Source organism: Carassius gibelio, chromosome B8, assembly GCF_023724105.1.
Source record: "Carassius gibelio isolate Cgi1373 ecotype wild population from Czech Republic chromosome B8, carGib1.2-hapl.c, whole genome shotgun sequence".
Lineage (NCBI taxonomy): Eukaryota > Metazoa > Chordata > Actinopteri > Cypriniformes > Cyprinidae > Carassius > Carassius gibelio.
In genome coordinates this window covers 17,255,714-17,280,084 of record NC_068403.1, presented here as the reverse complement: position 1 = coordinate 17,280,084, position 24,371 = coordinate 17,255,714, and the positions used below count along the sequence as shown (strand labels likewise).

At 38.2% G+C, this 24,371-nt stretch overlaps 1 protein-coding gene across 1 annotated transcript in view; it reads left to right on the top strand.

Moving 5' to 3' along the window:
* The first annotated feature begins 437 nt into the window (after positions 1-437).
* The window catches only part of ipo11 (importin 11), a 121,867-nt gene continuing 97,933 nt past the window's right edge, over positions 438-24,371 (top strand). Inside the window, 8 exon segments of the mRNA XM_052564316.1 lie at positions 438-658; positions 6,009-6,058; positions 6,060-6,104; positions 8,421-8,493; positions 10,182-10,236; positions 10,239-10,272; positions 10,274-10,332; positions 13,715-13,735. Coding sequence (XP_052420276.1) covers positions 521-658; positions 6,009-6,058; positions 6,060-6,104; positions 8,421-8,493; positions 10,182-10,236; positions 10,239-10,272; positions 10,274-10,332; positions 13,715-13,735 — 475 coding nt within the window. The 5' untranslated portion in view covers positions 438-520.

Here is a 24,371-nt window from a genome sequence, read left to right as displayed (position 1 = left end):
ATATATAAAAATACAAAAAAATTGGGACTCGTTTCTATCACAGCATGGATGCCATTTAACCTGCAAATTTCTGTTTGTCCATGAGATGAGAAACCTCTAAAGCCATCTGCTGTACCAGTCTTGTTTTTGGCATGATTCAGGACAGGTTGCTGAAAAACATTGCCAGTTTATGTTTTGCACAAATAGGGGGCAGAGTTGCACTGCAAAGATTTCCAACTTGATGTTATTTTCCTCTGTGAAATTAAAAAGTCTGGGTTTAAGATGTTGATTTCTGTATAATTTTCACCAGGATTTTAGGAACAGTTGACAGAACTTTCTTTTACCCATCAGGTCAGCACACTGTTGCCTTTAGATTTAAATATATAATATTATATAAGGCTCCTATATTATTCTAAATGTTTCATGAAAGCAAAATACTACAATGGGTAGCAATTTTAACTATGATTTGTCAGGATTCTAGACTATTAAGATAATAAACTAGCAGTATTGTGTGCTCCGTTTGTGTCTACAACTTGACCTCATGGACATCGGGAGCGCCAGCTCAGTGGTGCTGCAGGCTTTGACCCAGGCCACCAGTCAGGACACAGCTGTGCTGAAGCTTGCAAAGGAGCAGCTTCGCCAATGGGAGACCCAGCCTGGCTTCTCCTCAGTGCTGCTGGTGAGAATCTGCTACATACGGCCACAATATGAGCAGATTAGTGGTGCAATAGAAGTAAATGTGTGAATGTAGGTAACAATATTTTATATGGCTTTTACAAAAAAAAAAATTTGTGAAACACGTCAGTTGAAGCTCCTGGCATGTCAAAAATATATTTGTATGAGTAGTTTTATATCAAGCAAAGCAACTTTGCACATTAATATAATGCAATTTGTTTGTTTTGAATTACCTTACATGTTGATATATGTTTACAGTACAGACCAAAAGTTTGGACACACCTTCTCATTCAAAGAGTTTTCTTTATTTTCATGGCTATGAATATTGTAGAGTCACACTGAAGGCATCAAGGGCTATTTGACCAAGAAGGAGAGTGATGGGGTGCTGCGCCAGATGACCTGGCCTCCACAGTCACCGGACCTGAACCCAATCGAGATGGTTTAGGGGTGAGCTGGACCGCAGACAGAAGGCAAAAGGGCCAACAAGTGCTAAGCATCTCTCGGGGAACTCCTTCAAGACTGTTGGAAGACCATTTCAGGTGACTACCTCTTGAAGCTCATCAAGAGAATGCCAAGAGTGTGCAAAGCAGTAATCAAAGCAAAAGGTGGCTACTTAGAAGAACCTAGAATATGACATATTTTCAGTTGTTTCACACTTTTTTGTTATGTATATAATTCCACATGTGTTAATTCAAAGTTTTGATGCCTTCAGTGTGAAATATATATATATATATATATATATATATATATATGTGTGTGTGTGTGTATATATATATATATGTGTATATATATATATATATATAAGTCTCTAAATTGTTTATGATTTTGGTCATATCGCTCACCCCTAGAGCTAGACGCCACAAGAGCCTCCATAACAATTACTTTCCCCTCAGAGAGATTAAATAATCGTCTTGGCTCGAGTACAGACAGCCATTTCATCCATCTTCTGTTTCTAACCTGCTGCACATTTCCACTGAGGGTAGAGTAATAATGTGGCCATTTCTGTTGTGCATTAACTTTTAAATGTAACTGCAAACAAATACACACATACACAATGTTATTAAAGTGTGACTAAGTGTGACTAATACTATATATATACTATATATATACTGTATATATATATATATATATATATATATATATATATATATATATATGTGTGTGTGTGTGTATATGTATGTGTGTGTGTTTAGAAACCAAAGGAAAAAACATACCATCTGACCCATTTAAAAACATTTAATAATCTTTTAGTCTGGGTATCACACTAATGTGTTATTAACGTGTTTTAAATCCTGAATGCTGTGCTAGATACATGCCAACAGACTCATCTTGTTGAGAGGGATCTGGAAAGAGGAGCAGGTGTAATGGAGGACAAGACAGTGCTGTGTTTTTGTAGAGCAGTGGTGGGCAACGTTGGTCCTGGAGTGCTGATGTCCTGCAAAGTTTAGCTCCAACCCTGAAAAAAAATACTTTACTTGTCTGAAGCCTTAGTAAATCAAGTTATAAAGTCTGAACTAGGAGATATAAACTTTTTACAGAAATGTGAGATAAAATAGGTAGGCTAAATGTAATGTAAAATGTTATAAGTTTAAATATTTTGTCATGTTTTAAGTATAGGGCTAATACAATATGTCCCCTATATGAATATTACATAGACCTATTGTTTAAATCAAAATTATGGTTTGAAAGTAGGTTAATTGTTGCAGGTTTCATCCACAGTTTGTCTGTTTTAAACGATTTTATATATTTTTTCCTAAATATTTTAAGGCATATGATGTGCACTAAAAAATGTGCCACATAGTAGAATAGACCATTGTGGTTTCTCGGCCACTGGGCCGTGACATTGAGGGAGATTTTGTTGGCGGCTGATCCATCTGAGCTGTGGGCTGACCTCATCACCAGATGGCCATTAGCTGTCAGGACTCATTTTGCAATTCATGCCATGGCACTGTTTTATTTATGAGCACTTTTCTTACAAAATAACATATGAAATTAAGCTTTTTAAACCAGTGAAGTATGCAGCAGTTCTTAAGGGATGTCATGTGCTGCCAGTGATTGCGAACCAAACAACACTGGTCTAAGTGGTCCAGGAGGGCACTGATTTTGCATACTAAATCCAGATCACTTTCATAATAATATACAATTCATGCAATTTATCTTCCATCCTCTGCACTGGCACATGAGCTAATTTATTTGAAATGTGAAATTAATATTTTAAACTTCATACTGGTTGCAGATGAATTAGTAATGACCTTTGAGCCGCACAGAGGTTAAATGCTTCTGAACGCAGGGTGTGTAATTCTGTTACATGCCATGGCTTATCTCCTTACAAACACCCTGAGTTTTTCTTTTTGTCTTTAGAAGTGAACGTTTCCATTTTTATTTTATTTTTTGTAAAATCTGGCCAACTTTCAGATGCTGAACAAAGGCATATGGGGAGGACATTTAGACCACTTTGTTTTGTTTACAGTGGAGACTGTGCTGTCCCGGGGCATGATATTTTTCGGTTTAAGCATGAGTTTTCATTGGCAGCAGGAGCAGAAGGCTGATTAAGGACTAGGGTCAGTACCAGTAAATAAAATTCCACCACTCTTGATGCTGTTAAATAAAACAGATAGAAGTATAGGTATTAACAAATTATTCCCGATTAAAACAGAAGAAGTTACTTTTGTTGTTCACTATAAGATCTGTAACATGCATTTAAAAAATAGATGAAGGGCGGTGAAGTTTCAGTGCATGCCATCTCTAAATAAATAAATAAAATATATATAGACAGCTGTTATTGACGAAAATTCTGGTATCTTTACTGAAATATCACCCTTCAGAATCCTTTACCCCTTCCTCAATGCCTGATCAAAAATCTAGCATGTGATAAACTATTGGGTTAAGCTTTTGGAACACAAAGAAAGGGAAATGCTTAAAATGAACTATAATTTTCAGTAATATTATATGATATATAATTTAAACATCATTAATAGGGTGATTTAAGAATAAATGGGCTGTAAAGTGATTTTCTATCTTCTCTAATCTGGCTGGCACTAAATAAATTACCCATAAAGAAGGTCCGAAGGGAAAATATATATACATATATATATATATTCTTTTTGTGATGATGTTCAAAGAATTCAAGTATACAAAATGTAAATTTAGGTCAACCAGAACAAAAAACATTTTGTTTGTAGGCTAAAAGTTATTAGATTAAACGTCAGTGCATCTTTGACCCATTGGTGGGGCTAGAGGGTATAAAAGACAGACCCCAAAATTGTAATAATTAATCCAACATGGATCATTAGGTCTCCTCAGACATTATTAAGTTAAGGGCGCAGTTACAAATCTATGGGTGCAAACTGAGAGTACAGATTAAAAAATAGTGGGCAGACTATCAGTTTATCAGACTTAAAAAAAAAAAAAACTTAAAAACTCCTGCACTGCTTTTTTTTCTAACTTAGTGCAGCTCTGTACTTTTTACATACCTTTTTAGAAAAAAAAACAAAACAAACAAAAAAAAATCTCCAGGATTTGCAGAAATCCCAGTTTCTGCTCTTGTGGTTGTGTATGACTAAATCTTCTCTTGCTCTTTCCAGAGAATGAGGTGTCTGTGGACCCTCAGGCCTGGCCAGTATAACCCCTCACGTCCCCTGAGGGGGGCTCAGCAGCGCCTGTGTTGTCATACAGCACTGGCTATGGTGGTGTAGATGTCCTCTCAAATCCTTTAAGCCTTCAAACTTGGCACAGACTCCTTCGTTATTGAGGTTTAGCATGAAATAGGATTGCAAAGGAACGGAGTGCAATCCAACGTATCAGCAGACTCTTTTCCTTCAATGATTCCTGCAGGCGTCGACTTCGACTGCAGCGCTATAAGAATGTCTGTCACGTCCCATCAGCCTCTCTTATCTGTTTGTATTTGAGCCAACCTTCTGTCACTTGGTCTGTCACCCAAAGAAATCAGCCTGCTTTGTATGGACTCATTTAGCTTATTTGTCTACCCAAATGGTGCTTTAGCTGACCTTGAGGTGAATTAGGCAGAGGCAGCGAGTCGGTTTTTTGAGTCATGTTTACTTGTCAGCTGTCTATTGATATGATATTCACCTGGCACATACTGGGTAATGCACCCTCTCTTTTCTTGTCTTTTTTTATGCAAGGAAAATTTCTTCTTTGTGATTATCCTCTGTAATTTATGACCCTTTGCTCATCGTCTTGTGTAGAAAATGGGTCTCTGTATGGACTCTTATCTGGCAGAGTGGAATGAGCCCTGGTCTCTGAGCAGCCGAGTGTGGGAGTGTGGGGGTTTGGGGGTCCTGCGTCAGAGCCTGGTGGAGAAGCTCCCTCTTGAACACAGCTGCTACTACATATTTATCAATGAGCATTAGCTTCCCTTGGCCTGCTCCTCGCTCCCCGCGCTCTTATTCCGGACATGGCATGCTGGATTAAACCTTGAAACTCATTCCAGTGTGGAATAGCCTTTAATTATTCAGTGTTAGACTTTAGCCTCGCTAACCTAACTTGCCTCACCTCACCTCAGGAAATGCATAAATCCACTTATTTACATATTTTTAAAAGTGACGCCTGTAAGTTCTGTGCCACTAGTGATGTCATAAATGACTTTTTAAAAAATGAATAAAATAATAATAAATAAAAAAATATCAGACACTCCCCCTCATCTCATGTCACCTCATGCCAAAAGTTAAAGGGAAGGGAAATGGTGAAATATATTCATATATTGAATCAATAAATAAATAAACAAATATAGTACTAATACATTACTCTTCAAAAGTTATTAAGTCTTATTTTGGAAAAAGATTATTAATAATTCAGCAAGGATGTATTAAGTTAATCAAAGGTGACAGTAAATACATTTATTTTTCACAAAATGTTTCTATTTTAAATAAATGCAGTTTTTTTCTTTCTATTCAACAAATAATTTTGAAAAAAAAAAAATCTTTATTTCCACTAAAATGTTAAGCAGCACAACTATTTTCAGTGTTGATAATAAATATTTCTTGAGCACCAAATTAGCATATTAGAATGATTTCAGAAGGGTGATGTGACAACTAGAGAAATAGCTGCTGAAAATGGCCATCAGAGGAATACATTCCATTTGAAAGTATTTTAAAATAAAAAAACTGTTATTTTAAAATGTAAAAAATAAATAATATTATTTATTAAACAAATATTAATATTAAACAATATTGCAGTTTTTTGTTTTCTTCCGTTAAAATATATTACAGACCTCAATCATTGCAATGGATTATGCTATTTACAGAATAAAGTATCACTTTTCACTTCAGCCCAAAGTTTGATTGTTTTTGGGTTTGTAGGTTCATTTCTCGCTCCTTTTCTTTGGTCTTGTTCAGAGCATCTTTAATAATCACTTGCTGGACGTCAGTGTGAGAGGGCTAGCTGTCCTTCAAGAATGGCATCGATCGCTACTGAAGAAGAGTTGCACCCCAGTAAGTGAATCTGGTTCTTCATCACCATTTCTAGACTTTCTATCAAGATTGTCTCTGTAACTCAGAGATGAACTTGATGTTCATTTCAGAAATGTCTTCATCGCCCACATACAGTAGAACCATTATCACATTTATGTCAAAGCAGACCAGAAAAAACACAGTCTAACAACTAATAACATCCCATTAAGAAAATCACGGTCTAATATAATTTAGATGTTTTTTTTTTTTTTAACAGTGGTTTCTACATTATTGATGTAACTAAATTAGTGTCATTTGGAACTGCAGACATGAAAAAAAATCCAGGTTGCTTTTCAAAATGTTTCATTTGATGGCTGATGACTGATGACTAAGTGACTAATCCTTCAAAATGGTCATATTTATTTAGCTGAACAGCATTTTTTCTTTGTATCCTAATTGTAAATGCAAAACACTGCATAAATGCATTGGGATTAACCATTTCTTCCCCTGTTGTTTGCTTTATTTAAACCTCTAATTGTTTAATAAATTTTAATTTACAATTTAGTCAAGCTTGTATTTCATTGTTAAATATCAAACTAAAAACAGGTATTAATTTCAGTGAAAATCCTCTAAAGTACCAAGTATTTAAAGATGTTATAAGCATTTTTGTTTCACTTGCAGCACCAGATGGAATTGCAAAAACAATGAATTTCCTCAAACATTCCAAACTCTGAACAATCTCATAACGTAAGCTGCTGTTGCTAGAGGACTGAATTCAAGTTTTATGACTGGCTAACATCTGTGGCCAGTGTGTGGTTTCTGTTTTTGGTGTTAACAGAGCCTCAGGCAATGCAATGTTGTTTCACAGGATCTTTTTTTAGTGTTTCTGTCAGGTCGAATGCTATGAATGTTCTGGTTCTTCAAAAATAATGCTTACGCATATACAAAGTCACGTGAAATAGAGCTCTGTATTGCCAACTATCTCACACATCACTATACAGTAATCTTTTTATGTGTACTACACACAAATACATAATGACTGATGCATCACAATCATAATTAAATCACTATACTGAAACATGTGAGATACTGGTTTCTGTTTCTCATGCCTTTGGCTCAGTTAATTTAATTGTTGGAAATTATATGCATGAGCACATAAAAAAAACATCAATCCATATTGTGAGAAATGGAATTACGATATAATATTGTATCAAACAGGACAGTCCCGGTATCAAGGGGTCGAGCATAGTTAACTGCAGTACTTAAAAACCTATTTGTCCGGTTGTTCTGTGGTTTTGTCCTCCAGCCCTCAGAAGTGACAGAGCAGCCGATTTCGAGAGACTCTTACTTTAGTGCTTATGTCCCCTGTGGCCTCCGGTGAACGCCCTGATTAATTCGATTCTGTCACCCTGCTGTAATTCACAGAAACTCTTCAGTCAAATTCTGGTTAGTCAGTGACCCGCTGGAGATTTTAGCTCTGCTGAACAAAAGTGCTCAGTCTTTAAAGGTGTACTAGGTTTTTTTTTTCAGCTTAGAACAATGTGTACTCAGGTTTTAGTGCCATTGTTGCTGTACAGATTTTACATTAAAAAACAAAAACAAAAAAACATAGGAAATAGAAGGGTTCCATTCAAAAGCTTGAGGTCTGTTAGGTTGATTTTTCTTTTTTTTTATTATTTACAGAACATTTAAAGAAGTCTATCATGATCTCAAAGGCTAGATTTAAAAAAAAAAAAAAATATATATATATATATATATATATATATATATATATATATATATATATATATATATATATATATATATATATATATATATATATATACAGTAAACCTTAATGTGAAATATTATTACAATTGTAAATAGCTTTTTTTTTAATGTTTTCTTTTTTTCTTGAATTTAGAACGTTTTCTTTTATTTAAAATTTAATTTTGTTATTAGTTTAAAAAAAACATTGTGCTGCTTAATATTTTTTTTTTTTGTAGAATTTATTTTAAATCGAAATCTTTAGTAAAATTATAAATGCCTATGCAGTCAATAATAATAATAAAAAAAGAACCTTACTGTACTTTTGCATGGTAGAGTGATTGAGTGATTGGTACTTTTTATTTTGTGAAACATTTTGCTTGAAAAAGTGTGCTTTGGCTATCTTTATTAAAAATAAATGTCACTTGTATTGATATAGTTGTTTTACCTACTGTATAATGCAATGACATTCATACATTTTTAAAAAGTGGCCTGAGTGACCAAATACTTTTTAGTGTCCCTGTTTTCCTCTGTGATTCAGGGACACTCGATTCAGTATTGACAATCTCCTTTCTATCTGTCACACTCTCTATTTCTCTCTTTCTAATCAAGTACTCTCTCAGTAGAAGAGAAATCATCTCTCCGTGCTGGTCTCATCACTAATTTTAACGAGCTGGTCAACCAGGTTAGTGTATAGTGTACAAACAGTTATACACCTACACACTATATGAAGAGAAATGCAGTTCATTCCCTGACCATGTGCTCTTCCTGTTCTGTTTATGCCCAGTCATCTAATAAAAAGAACGATCAGACATGATTGAGTACCGTTAAATTCCTCTGTTTAGTGGGTGAGAGTCTGATCTGTGATTCTAGTGAAAGATCAGTTGGCCTGTAGTTGAATTGCACTTAAGGTCTGTGCTGTAATGTGTTGTTGAGCAATCCTGGAGACATTGATTTTTTGGGGCACTTTTATACAGTGCATTAATTTTGACCCGAAAATATCTGCATCATTAAAAGAAAATCCATTATAATAAAGAGATGTGACATCCATGGATTTGAATCAAATTCTGTTACTCTTACAATAACTGTAGATGTTTGATTTTTAGTATTATTGGGAGATGTTGGTTTTGAGGGAATGTGAACAATAACTCAAATGATTAAATTAAAAACAGAAAAACATTTATTTTGAACATCCATTTATCATGATATTTTTCTTATTTGATACTGCGTTTTTCAATGCATTTGTTTCTGTGTCCTGCACAGTTTTTTTAGATGGGTTGGTATTACACAATATTGGTTTATTATTGGCTAATGACTGTGCTCAATTCTTGTTGTGGAGTAACGTCACATGCACATGAAAATTAATTGTAGGCTTAAATGTGCTATCTTATTAAAGACCATGGCACTGACACTGTACGAATAGCTAGAGACTTGCATACATTAGTGAATGAAGAAGATGCAGTGCACAAACACTGCCCTGTTATTTCCACATTGGATGCAAAAGTGACAATACAAAAGTAAATAAAAAAAAATTACAGAAATAGATAGTGAAGGTTTTTGCAAAGATTGCAATAATATTCATATATTATAAATATTTATTCATGTATTTATTTGATAGCTTAACTTAGGAGTACACTGGTAGCGAAACAAAGGTCGTGGAAAGTTCAGTTCTCAGGAAACGCACATAATAGTGAAATGCATACATTACATGCACTGGAAGTTGCTTTGAATCAAAGTGAATGTTAAATGCATAAATGCAAATGAGAAAATATATTTGGAGATGTGCAGAATGTAGCACTAATTATTCCCAGACAGATCACTTGAATGGAATATTTTGGAACTTTGGTCTAATTTGCAATTATAATCTAACATTGCTGTGTAATTTGCATTGAGTGTTAGATAATCAGAACAGATTACTGCTTTGCCGAAAAACTAAGCAAAACAAAACACGCACATGAAAACAATTGTGCAACGCTTATACATGCACAGTTTTCCCAATGAAATTATTAGTGGGTGATGAATATGGTGATTCTGCCTCCCTCAGTATTGAATATTTTGTTACATTTAAAAAAGTAAAATATGATATATTATAAGTCTCCTCCTTCATTACAGCCACAAAGTCAAAGAGATTGAATTGTTGTAATTGCTGCTTTAATGGTGGTAACACTTCTGCATTTATGGATATTGGATTAATTATTTTAATTAAAATGGTTAATAAAAATCTCATAACCATTTAAGACGTGTTTGAAAGGGCAAAATGCCCACAGGAAGTGATGACTGTTACTGTTTCATTTGAAATGAATATTGATGTATTCACAGCCATCTGTGAAATCTGCTGCTGGATGTGTCCTTGAAATGTAGCTTTTATTGCAGATCGGGATACAGATAGCAGTGCTGATCGCTAAAGTGCCACGTCTGGACTGTCCTCGGTGCAACTGATCCCTATTCTGCTGGATACTGTGAAAGTTCACCTTCTACCACATCTCCAAGACTCTGGTCTCCAAACGCCTCGTTCTGGATGTGAGTAGAGACCTCATGCTCCTTACCTTCAACTGTCTTGTTTTCTGCTCAACCTTTTCCTTAGATTTTTTTTTCTTTCTAGTTGAATATCAAGTTTATGGACATTGGCTTTCTTGAGGTATGAAGGATGTAACGGTACTTTCGTGTGTGTGAAAACATGATGGAAAGCTGGGAGGTTTTTAAAGAGGGCTAAGGGAATTATACAATTGAATTTGATGGCATTTTGTTTTTGTCTTAGCTCCATCTAATAGGTTACCTAATAAAGTAGTGCACTCAATCGTAATGCTGCTTTGTCCACGGGGGTTATGGGGAAACAGCTCTAATTCTTCTGTTCCATAAGTGCCACCTAGTGTCAGAGAGTGGTTTTATAGAATTACACTTACTGTACATTAAGGCTGCATGCAGTTTTTGTCTGGCCAAAAAATTGACCAAATTTGCATGCCCTGCTGTAAATATTAAAGGGTTGATGAAGAACAAGCTTAAGTGGATTCTACACATTTAAACAATTCGGATCAAGTTTTGGCTCAGATAAAATACCTATAACCATTTATTAATCAGTTAGCATTTTGATGTGAGGTTTGGCATTTTATGAAACTTTTTCAAAGCTTTATTTTAATATTTCATATATTTATTAGATAAACAGTTGCCCGTCACGTTGCAATTTAAAATCCAGACATCATTGCTAATGTTATTGTTTTAGTGCTTATGCAAACAAAAAGTAATTTTATTTATTGTTTGTTGATTCTAAATATAAAACTTGGTGAAATGATTTATGTGTCAGTCCTTTTTATACCGTAATTATACTGACATCCGTATTTTGTAATGAAATTAATTGACTGAAATTGAAAGCTGAGACATTGTTTACAATGAAAAGCTTATTGTGAACCAGCATAAACTGAAAGATTTATTTGAGAGAATGCATATCACTATCAATTAAAACTAAATCAGTATTGCAAATCCAGTACAAGGGTCCACGTGTTTACCTCTTGTAGCTTATTTATGTTGCATGTGTGAAATGCTCAGAGAAATGCCTTTTCAGTTAATGAATATATATATATATATATATATATATATATATATATATATATATATATATATATATATATATATATATATATATATTAGACAAAAAACTAACTTTTTTATTTTTTGTCTAATATAATGCACGCATTACAGATATGCAATGATTTTAGAAAGAAATTGCTGTTATCGTTTTTTTTTTTTTTTTTTTTTTTTTTTTTTAATAATGCATTCACATAATTCAATAATTGAAAAAAACATATGTATTAAATAAAATAATGTAGTGTTGTGTGTGTGTGTGTGTGTGTGAGAGAGAGAGAGAGAGAGAGAGAGAGAGAGAGAGAGAGAGAGAATGCATACATACATGCATGTATTTATTAATATTCATAATTATTGTTATCATAAATATTTAATTAGTTTTGTATTTATTTGCTGGGCACGGGTATTTTTCCAACCTTTTTTTTTTTTTTTTTTTTTTTTAAAAGAGCATCTCAAAGAGCAGCTTTCATTAACATGGACAATCAATCATTCATCTTTTTTTTCAGCTTGACAAACATTTTCCTCTAGGAGGCACTGTTCAGCTGCACTCATGCACACCCCCTGCCCCAGTTCACCGAGCATCCCAGGAGATGCTTGAGCACTCCTGTGTAAAATATCAGCAGATGTTTTGACTTGGAGCTGCATCACATTTCCCCCTCCTCTACATTCCACTGATCTTCTGACTGGCCGCGAGAATTGCGGAGATAAGACACATGTACCTTCCCATGTTGTAGCAAGACAAGTGATTTATCACTGGCTTTTCTTCATGTTAATGCAGGTCCTTTCTTCTCCACAAAGACTTGATTTTCATTTAACCTTTCAAAACTCTTTTCTCAACATCACAATGTGAAGAGCTTTCTTAGAACAGTGATTCTCAACCAGAAAACAGTTTTACCTTTGCTTTGTTAAAACTGTAAAACATACTTAGTGATATTATTTTTTTAAATGAGAGACAATTAAATCTTGAGATTGTTTCTGCACGAGTTCCTCCTGAACTCTTAAAAGCTAATGTATCTCATTAAAGGAAAAACTGCTTGGGAAGTCTTTTAAAGTCAATTATAGTCAAATTAATTTGCTTCATTATAACAAATAATAATGATGAATAATATAAAAAAATAATAATAAGAATAAGTGATTTAGTTTTAATGAATAGGTGTTATTGATGTGGTTTTGGGGGTACATGAGACAACCCCCCACCCCCAGCTTAAAACACTAAATGGTGAATAATAATTATTATTTTTACAATCATATTTCTCAATTTACAAAGAATAAAATGAATCCGAAAAGCTCTGCAGCAACATTACATAATTATTTAACAGTTCCCAAAAAAATGTGAATACAAGGATATTTAAAATGATATTCATGTCTCAAATGTGTTTTTGATCATATAAATGAAAGTCAGTTTGATATGTAAGGTTTGATTACTACCATTTTTCAAAATATCTACTTTTATGTTCCACAAAAGAAAGTAAGTTATACAGGTTTGAAATGACATTGTTGACCGAACTTTTATTTTTGCTTGAACTGTCCCTCTTTAAAGTGCTGTTTGGACATGAAAGACCTCCAGGACAGGTTACTTTTCATATAGGCTCATAAAGCACTGTCCAGGCTCACTGTAATAAAACACGATAAATGAGTAGTGGGTGTGGACAGGCTAACAAGAATGAATTGAGTGTCCATATGGGAACTATAGTCATCAGCCATGGTCATAAACAGTCTGATTTTATTGTGTTGGCATAAGGCTCACCGCAGGCATCACATTAGCCTTGAGCTTTTCAGAGAGGAAATCCGTGACTCACTAATTCAAAGCAGAAGTGTGCTTCAGCACATCAGTAGAGCTGCACAGTATGGGGCATTTATGAATGTTCATTTTGAATTCAAGACATGATGCTTCTAAAGGTGTGACAAACACACAAGCTCCTCTCATCCAGGTGCTTGTCACAAGGGATCTTCTGCCATTGTTGGTGAGCAGTATGCAAGTTACATGCGCAGTTATATAATGCTATCAAATAATTGAAAAATTCAGAGTTGATTTAAATATAAATTATACTTATAGAGATATTTTCTTTGCACATCATGGCAATATTTAGATTAAAATGTGCACTCTTTTTCCCCTCTATGGTTTTCTACAGCAACACGATGACAGTAGCTGTTTTAATAGCTAAAAGTTTAAAGACATTGATGTTCAGTCCGCACAACCAGCATGCAACCTCTGTTTAAAAAATGTTTGTCTCTGTTTTGAGTGAGCATTTACAGAAAGAAAACATGTCTGAAGTTGTACAGTGTGAAGCTGACAGCAGGTGATATAATTGGTCTCTGAGTGCAAGGATCATTTAAAAGCCTTTGCGGTAACAAAGAAAAAGCAAAACGGAGTGCAGCAGAAAGTAATATATTTTCATAGTTACAAAAAAAAAATTTTTTGTGCATTTTGTTTTTTGCAGCTGCTACACCGACATGGATAAGGCTGGCTATACACTAAGGGTCCGTTTACATCACAATGTTTCAGCCAAAAATTAGAAGCTTTTTATGTGTTTTGACTGTTCGTTTATACGACAACAGCGTTGGGGACTGAAAACTCATATTTTTGAAGATGCCACCATTATCGTTTCTGTATAAACACCCAATACTGGGAATCTTTGAAAACGATGATGTCATCTGTGTGCATAGTATGTGTTAGGTATGTAGACATGCACAGTGCATGCCGATTTTAAAGGCAAGCTCGAACAAACATACAAAACAACGGCGGAGTATATGGTACTGTTGTCACTGCTTGAGAGTTTGCTGACACTACTTCAGCAAAGTGTGGATTTACTTCACCAATATTACCATCAACAGCGGAGACGCATAATATACATCATATAATCAAGATTAGATGATTTGGGTCAGAGCATCTCCGAAACAGCAAGTCTTGTAGGGTGTTTCTGGTATGCAGTAGTTAGTACCTAAAAACATGGTGCAAGGAAGGACAGCATCGTCAGGTGGTCCAAAGCTCACTGATGCAGGTGGGGAGCAAAGGCTAGCCCGTCTGGTCGGATCAAACTGAAGAGCTGTTGCAGTTCGAATTGCTTAAAGACCTAAAGCTGGCTTGGAGGACAGAAAGGTGTTAGAACACACAGTCCATCACAGTTTGCTGTGTATGAGAAGAAGCCAGGCCGGCGGATTGAAGCAGTGTTATGCTCTAGGCAGTGTTCTGCTGGGAAACCTTAGGTCCTGCCATTCATGTGCATGTACCACTTTCCTAGAGATTGCTGCACACCACATATACTCCTTCATGGCATTGGCATTCCTTGCTCTCAGTGGTCTTTTTCACTGCACCCTGCCACACTGAAGAAATTGTTCGGGAATGATTTGATGGACATGGCAAAAAGTGCTACACTGGCCACCAAATTTGTATCACAGTCTGCTGTATGTGCTGGACCAAACCCAATCCATTTTGGTCCCACCTAGCAACTTGTAGGTTTTTATTTAATGTCTTGATGCCAAATACCACAGGACATGTTCAAAAGTATTTAGTTCAAAGTATTAGAGCTGTTTTGGCAGTACGAGTGGGAGACAGGTGGTTCTAATGTTGGGGCCGATCAGTTTATATTTCTGTAGTTAATGGCGATTTTGACTTTTGTCGATGTTGAAAGCTTATAGTATTCTGACTGAGTTGAATTAGTTGAATGAATGCTATTGTAAAATTTAATTCTAAACAACTGACATCACATACAGTACATTTATAATAATTCTAAAAATGTCCATACAAAGTAAAAAATGCCTCTGAAAATCAGTCCAGAGGGCAAATATTGGCCCTTTATGGAAAAGTACTTTTCTGACACTGTTTTGAATTCGAGTAAGTAAAAACCGCATTGTCTGGCGAGTTTTTTTGGTTTTGTACTTGATGTGAATAGGCCTTACAAGTGAGTCGGTTTTTTAAAGTAGTTTACAGGTACAGTTATATCATGTGGCATGTTTTCATTATGCTTCCCATCTAGTAAGAGATATGTCACAGTCAAGCCCAGAGCACTTATCCATACATGTTGTGGGTCCTGAACCCCTCAGCATCGTGTTCAGTATTCGACAAGCGTTCACTTGCTTTTGGAGGCTCCTGGAGCTCAGTAATATTCTCCGGTGGTTGTATTGTAATGAGACATGCCAGGTGCTTTGCTGTTGATAACTCTCAAGTCTAGAGGCCCAATACACCTCAAAGCTCCAGAACGGATATTTCTTATTTAGGCTAGGCAGTGAACACCTGCCATAGGCATATTTAATTGTGTGTGCATGTGACAATCTTCATCTGGAGGTGGGGAGTGTATGTAAACCGCAGCTGCGCACTGTATTCCTCAATATTGAGCAACTTGGGAGCAAAGTTGCTTGTAATCTTTCTTCTAGCTAATGAACCTGCACAGAGCAAGCGTCTTCTGTTAAGCAGTGATATGAGGCGCTGTGTATTGTGTGGAATTAGCGCAAATTTTCCCACCTATCTTTGTAGGGACGTTTTTTTCAAATTGACTGTGTTCCAAAAAAATACAAATTTAATTCTACATGGATATAAAGCTGATGGATTGGCTTTACTCACCGCACCAACAGCAGCAATTTGTTTCAGGTAGTTTTGAGTCACTTCGAGGATTTATTTGCTAACAAACTTTAAGAAGTGAAATCTGCAACTTTGCTGTAAAGATAAACTTAGCGAAAAGATGATTTTGAAAAATGGCATGTGCACTTTTTTCCACTTCAACTTCTTTTCAGGACATCTTTCTAGTATTTTTTTCTGTCTTGTGTTGTAAATTAGTCTGCGTTTACTGAGTGCTAGAGTGAATTCATAATCTAGGTGAAGAATAAATCGTCATCACTGGCAGAAATCAGACTAACCTTGAGCACTTTAATGACCGTGCTAGCAGCCACGCTTTCAGTATTTCATGTCAAACAAATCATTGAGGTGCAGAGGCCAAAAGTGTTGTTCGGCTTTATCAGGCACTTCACATAACTTGGTCTCTGTTTACAACTGCTGTTAAAGAGCCATCTAGGGTACGGAGGTCTATAATACCTTCAGAAAAACATCCGTTGGCAAATTCTTCTCAGCACCAGCACATGTACTAGCCTTCATTATATTGTCATGTTAGTGATATTGTGCTTTTTATAAAATTGTATTTATTTGAAAGCTATGGCATTATTTTACTGACAAATGTCGAGAGCACATTCATTTAGCACAAAGGCACATTAATACAATGTGAGAGCTCGAATCTCTCCACTCGCGAGCGGATTTCCTTTGTTCTCACACATAACTGGACTCAAGCGCTCAGATACATGCTGCTCTCACATGGAAAGAGTGCGCACAATTAATAGATATTAATTCTCGTGCACTGTATTGATGTGCTTTTGTATTACAGTAATGCGCTCTCTACATTTGTCAGTAAAATAACGCCATAGAAAACACTTTTGAATGGCTGTCATGTGAGAAAGCTGCATTTTTTTTCAGCCAACAGGGCCTAACAGAACAATGGTACATGCCTTGTTTTTTTTTTTTTTTTTTTTTGTATTGTTTAGCTTTTGTTTTTGCTTGGTTTAGTTATGTCTTTACTTGACTCTAGACTTTTGTTGTTTTTTCTGTTTTATTTTAATTTGTTTTATTATGTTTTGTTTAGTTTTGTCTTGACAAGCCTGTCAGTTTTTTTTTTGGGTTTGGTTCTTTCTTGACAACACAGGTTTTTTTGTTTTTTTCTCAATCTCAATCAGTGATACTGATATTTTTGCTGAATTTTGTTTTTAATTAAAAGGAGTCAAATATGTGAGTTGGTAGGTGAGATACCTGTATTTGTACCCTTTTTTGTATTACCCAAAACAGATGATAATATCAAATGCATATTCAGTCTAATCATCTAATGGCTAATCATCACGGTAGCAGGAGCAGGACACTGTCAAGTGTGAGCATGGTAGTATATCCACACAAGTTAGACCAACAATTTATTAAAAACTTTCCCTGACCTCAATTCTGGGCGAGGGCAACTAGCACTGAAACAGCTCCTCATCCTCACTGCTCATCTTCAATTCTGATTATTTTCTCTGTCAGTTTTCAGAAGTTGATGCAGAAGTTGACGTCAGCCACACATTTGTTGGGGAAAATTTGTTCATATGTCAAGTTCACTGCTTGACTATAAATTGCGTAGATGAAATGTTAAAGTTTCTACCGAGAGATTATACTTAATTTTAAAGTGTACTTATTTTGCTGTGACAAATTAGTTTGGAGTGGATGGAAATAATTAGTTTGTGCTGACCCCTCCATCTGACCTGTAGCATGACATAAGCTGCTAATTCTGGTAATAGTCATGTTTTGTGCAGTGTTCTCAATGTGGTCAGTAATGATTGGATAATACAAAATTCATTATGACATTAGGTAATATCTTATAGATATAAGAATAAGAACATCCATTTCCATGGTAATTTAGCAATTACTATACATTCTTAATTGCATGATATGCTTCTGTTAATGAACATAATTTAAAGATGATTATCGCAGCTGTTCCTTCATTCTGGCTTTTGGTAATTGCTTTTCATTTTACCTGTTGCTAGGCTGTGTTACCAAGTCCATGCCATACAATATAAATGCACAAATAACAACAAAAAACCCTCATGCAGTTGGATAGATTATTTTAAAATGTGCTTCACTCTCTACACATCATTTGCTCTCATGATAACTATCATTTGCCACCTGGTCTTTCCAACAGTTGCTACATTTGCAATACAAATGGCAAATAACTATTTTCAGCCTTTTGGCAAATGTAAACAGCACTTGCAGTGTAGATCAAAATTTCAATACTAATTGTGCAGATGCAGGATTTTGATGTCTTTCAGAACAAGAACGTTTGCAGTACATCAAATGGCAGTCTGCTGATTGAGATAGAAGAACTCTATGCTTTTGTTGCTTCTGAAAATGCTTTTTTAAAAGCAAGTATAATAAATCAGTGGCATGTGATGGTGTCTGAAATGAGGAGACAAAAACATCTCTCTTGGAGATTTTCTTTTTTTTTTTTTCAAGTGTTCCAGTTCCATGTGAGGTTTATACTTATATTTAGAGATGTAATATTTAAATATGAATTGACTTCATTTAAAGGAATTGTAATTATCAATAACAATGTACTTTTTTATTATAATTGAATTGAACAGTTTTAGGACACATAAATGCTGTAGTGTCAGATGTTTTTCAAGGCTGCATTTGTTTTATCGAAGAAGAAAAAAATACAGTAAAAACAGTACTATAGTCAAATATTATTGCAATGTGAAATAACTGTTTTCTATTTAAATATATTTAAAATGTAATATATTCCTGCATTGGGAAAACTGAATTTTCAGCAGCCATTACTTTCGTCTTTAGTGTCACATGGTCCTTCAGAAATCATTCAAATATGCTGATTTCTATTAATTTTTTACATTAATTATTTTTTTAATAAATTTTTCCTCTCAGTTATCTTTTATTATTATCTTTTTTTTATTATTTTTTTAGGAGATTCTGTTCTGCAATGCGGTGTGCAAAAACAAATAGGAATTTGTGATATATGGAATTCCTAAGGTTGCTTTTCAATATAGAAATGCTTTGTGTTATTTTCCTGTCTATTGTGGACAAATTCTTATACCCTCATTCCCTAACCATCCGCTCACTAGATGCTCAGCCTGTAGCGACAGGTCAGGTGTGTGTTTGTGCCTTCTGCAGCCCTATGGCTATTGCAGTGGTGTAAATGATGTGCCACATGTGCAAGACTTAAGAATATCCAGGGAAATACAATATACTCTGATCACAATCTCATGTGTTACAGAATCATTGACAGCAGATTAATGTGATTCTGTTGAATTAGATTTGACAGAAGAAACCATTCTGTGACCTCAATCGGAAGCCATTATTGATTGCATGTAAGAAGGTATGTGATACGAATATAGATGTTGTTTTTATGTGAAATATAATTATATAAATATGGAAATCACTGCCCCTTGGTGATCTTGCTTATGGAAACCTACAGAAAAGGCAGTAATGCAACACCTTTGAGTTCTGATGTAATGTGTGGAAATGCACTTTCCATGTGCAGGCTAAATTAATTACTTTTTGATTCTTTTGGATTGTTTCTACACTAAAACTATCTTTAAAACACTTTAGACATCAGAATTTTATTTTGATTTATTTTTTAATTAAAGAAGTCTCATATGCAGCATTTATTTGATCAAAAATACAGTAAAACAGTAATATTCCATCCATCCATCCATCCATCCATCATCTTCCGCTTATCCGGGGCCGGGTCGCGGGGGCAACAGTCTAAGCAGAGACGCCCAGACTTCCCTCTCCCTAGCCACTTCCTCCAGCTCTTCCGGGGGGACCCCGAGGCGTTCCCAGGCCAGCCGGGAGACATAGTCCCTCCAGCGTGTCCTAGGTCTTCCCCGGGGCCTCCTCCCGGTGAGACGTGCCTGGAACACTTCCCTGGGAAGGCGTCCAGGAGGCATCCGAAATAGATGCCCGAGCCACCTCAGCTGGCTCCTCTCGATGTGGAGGAGCAACGGCTCTACTCTGAGCTCCTCCCGAGTGACCGAGCTTCTCACCCTATCTCTAAGGGAGCGCCCAGCCACCCGACGGAGAAAGCTCATTTCGGCCGCCTGTATCCAGGATCTTGTCCTTTCGGTCATGACCCACAGCTCATGACCATAGGTGAGAGTAGGAACGTAGATTGACCGGTAAATCGAGAGCTTTGCCTTACAGCTCAGCTCCTTCTTCACCACGACAGACCGGTACAGCGACCGCATTACTGCAGAAGCTGCACCGATCCGTCTGTCAATCTCACGTTCCATCCTTCCCTCACTCGTGAACAAGACTCCAAGATACCTGAACTCCTCCACTTGAGGCAGGAACTCTCCACCAACCTGAAGTGGGCAATCCACCCTTTTCCGACTGAGAACCATGGCCTCGGACTTGGAGGTGCTGATTCTCATCCCAGCCGATTCACACTCGGCTGCAAACCGTCCCAATGCACACTGAAGGTCCTGGTCTGAGGATGCCAACACGACAACATCATCCGCAAAAAGCAGCGACGAAATCGTATGGTCCCCAAACCGGACACTCTCCGGCCCTTGGCTGCGCCTAGAAATTCTGTCCATAAAAATTATGAACAGAACCGGTGACAAAGGGCAGCCCTGCCGGAGTCCAACATGCACCGGGAACAGGTCTGACTTACTGCCGGCAATGCGAACCAAGCTCTTGCTCCGGTCGTACAGGGACCGAACAGCCCTAAGTAGGGAGCCGCCGACCCCATACTCCCGGAGCACCCTCCACAGGATGTCGCGAGGAACACGGTCGAATGCCTTCTCCGAGTCCACAAAACACATGTGGACTGGTTGGGCAAACTCCCATGAACCCTCCAGCACCCTGGAAAGGGTATAGAGCTGGTCCAGTGTTCCACGACCGGGACGAAAACCACACTGTTCCTCCTGGATCCGAGGTTCCACTATCGGCCGAATTCTCCTCTCCAGTACCCTGGCATAGACTTTTCCAGGGAGGCTGAGAAGTGTGATCCCCCTATAGTTGGAACACACTCTCCGGTCCCCCTTCTTGAAAAGAGGGACCACCACCCCGGTCTGCCAGTCCAGAGGTACTGTCCCCAACCGCCATGCGATGTTGCAGAGGCGTGCCAGCCAAGACAGCCCCACAACATCCAGAGACTTGAGGTACTCGGGGCGGATCTCGTCCACCCCCGGTGCCTTGCCACCGAGGAGCTTTTTAACTACCTCGATGACTTCAGCCCGGGTGATGGACGAGTGCCCCTCCGAGTCCCCAGCCACTGCTTCCTCAACGGAACACAAGTCGGTGGGATTGAGAAGATCCTCGAAGTATTCCTTCCACCGCCCGACGATATCCCCAGTTGAGGTCAACAGGTGCCCATCTCTACTGTAAACAGTGTTGGTAGGGCACTGCTTCCCCCTCCTGAGGCGTCGAACAGTTTGCCAGAATCTCTTCGAGGCCAACCGATAGTCCTTCTCCATGGCCTCACCGAACTCCTCCCAGGCCCGAGTTTTTGCCTCCACGACTACCCGGGCTGCAGTCCGCTTGGCCTGCCGGTACCTGTCAGCTGCCTCCGGAGTCCCACAAGCCTTCCAGGCCCGATAGGACTCCTTCTTCAGCTTGACAGCATCCCTTACTTCCGGTGTCCACCACCGGGTTCGGGGATTGCCGCCTCGACAGGCACCGGAGACCTTACGGCCACAGCTCCGAGCAGCCGCAGCGACAATGGAGGTGGAGAACATGGTCCACTCAGACTCAATATCTCCAGACTCCCTCGGGATCCGGTCGAAGCTCTGCCGGAGGTGGGAGTTGAAGATCTCTCTGACAGGGGGCTCGGCCAAACGTTCCCAACAGACCCTCACAGTACGTTTGGGTCTGCCGAGTCTGTCCAGCTTCCTCCCCCGCCATCGGATCCAACTCACCACCAGGTGGTGATCAGTTGACAGCTCCGCCCCTCTCTTCACCCGAGTGTCCAAGACATATGGCCGAAGGTCTGATGACACGACCACAAAGTCGATCATCGACCTCCGGCCAAGGGTGTCCTGGTGCCACGTGCACTGGTGGACACCCTTATGCTTGAACATGGTGTTCGTTATGGACAAACCGTGGTTAGCACAGAAATCCAATAACAGAACACCGCTCGGATTCAGGTCAGGGGGGCCGTTCCTCCCAATCACGCCCCTCCAGGTGTCACTGTCACTGCCCACGTGAGCGTTGAAGTCCCCCAGTAGAACGACGGAGTCTCCAGTCGGAGCACTTTCCAGCACCCCTCCCAGAGACTCCAAGAAGGCCGGGTAGTCCGCACTGCCGTTCGGCCCGTAGGCACAAACGACAGTGAGAGACCTATCCCCGACTCGAAGGCGCAGGGAAGCGACCCTCTCGTTCACCGGGGTAAACTCCAACACATGGCGGCTGAGCTGGGGGGCTATTAGCAAACCCACTCCAGCCCTCCGCCTCTCACCATGGGCAACTCCAGAGTGGTAGAGAGTCCAGCCTCTCTCAAGAAGTGTGGTTCCAGAGCCCAAGCTGTGCGTTGAGGTGAGCCCGACTATCTCTAGTCGGTACCTCTCGACCTCCCGCACAAGCTCAGGCTCCTTCCCCGCCAACGAGGTGACATTCCACGTCCCTAAAGCCAGATTCCGTGTCCAGAGATCGGGTCGTCGGGGGTCTCGCCTTCGACTGTCGCCCAATCCTCTATGCACCGGCCCCTTACGCTCCCTCCTGCAGGTGGTGAGCCCACAGGAGGGCGGCCCCACGTCACTCCTTCGGGCTAAGCCCGACCGGACCCCATGGGGGAAGGCCCGGCCACCAGGCGCTCGCATACGGGCCCCAACCCCGGGCCTGGCTCCAGGGTGGGGCCCCGGCTGCGCCATGCCGGGCGACGTCACGGTCCTTGATTTTAATTTTGCCATAAGGGGTTTTATGAACTGTTCTTAGTCTGGCCCGTCACCAAGGACCTGTTTGCCTTGGGAGACCCTACCAGGAGCATATAGCCCCAGACAACATAGCTCCCAGGATCATTCGGGTACTCAAACCTCTCCACCACGATAAGGTGACAGTTCAAGGAGAGAAAAAAAAAACAAAAAAAAAACAGTAATATTGTGAAATATTATTACAATTTATCAGAACTGTTTTCTAATAAAGTATATTTTAAAATGTAATTTCAAAGCTGAATTTTCAGCATCATTACTCCAGTCTTCAGTGTCACATGATCCTTCAGAAATAATTCTAATACGCTGCTTTGCTGCTCATGAAAAATGTCTTATTATTTTCAATGATAAACATTTTTTTTTAGAAACTGTAATACATTTCTGAAGAATTTCAGCACATAATAAATGCCTTTACTGCCATTTTAATGCTTTGATCAGGTTCATGCTTTGTTGTTGAATAAACAAACAATTAACAATTTCACTTACCCTAAACATTAGAAATGTTTAATGTGTTAAAGCAATAGTTAATTAAAAAAAATTCAATATTCAGTCACACGAGGACATTTATTTCATTTTAAACAACAGACAAGCTTACACAAACCTTTCAAACATTTGGTAAGAGGTTTTCATACCTCCAATTTTTCCCTCCTGAGGTTTAAGCACCTCTTTTCACTGACCATTTGTTGAAAACAGAAAAAAGTATATATTTTCACACCCATTTTTGCGCCCTCTTTGTGTAAAGTGCAGTATCCTTTAGTCACACCCTTTAATGCATATAACACTTTACAATTTGGTATCTCTCTCTTTTTTTTAATTCTGACTTTCTGTAAGATGTACAGAAACGGGTCATACATTTTCACTTTTCGTGCATCTCCCGTGGGCATTCAGCCAGGCACGTTGCCATAGTGACAAGAAGGCCAAGCCCCAGTCTGCAAATTGCTTTCTTTCCAACCCCAGTGTGACACACACCTTCTGTAATATGAGGGTAGGAGATGATGCTTTTCTCATGCAATGCATTTTAAGTTAATTTCTAAGTAACAGCTGCCTTAGTGAATAGTGCTTTACTCTTGATTGTAATATAATTGTAGTTTCTTTCGAGTAGTCACTATTATGTTCTTTCCTTCCCTGAAAATGCCATTTATCATTATGAAAAGTCATTTATTATGCAATTCATATATGTAATTAATGCTAATCTATCATCATCTGCTATGCAAAACAGAAAACAGAATGAGTTTTTGTTCTTGTCGGGTAGATCCTCTGAAGTGCTGTTCAAGGAAAGAGTTACGTGCCGCAGTCTTCGATGACGTGCTTGCGTGCTCTCGGGTGATTTGAGAAAGTCTTTAAATGAACCGTGGAAGATATTACTGCGGACGTCTCACTGTCCTCAAGCTATGACGAAAAGGCTTTTTCTCTGTGTGCTGGATGGTTTTGTAATATGAACTGTATGAATCACAGTTTTCTTCATATTGTAGGTTGTTTGGTCGGACAGTTTGCCATCAGGCAATTTTGCTTCCGTTCTGAGACGTTTCTAGTGTT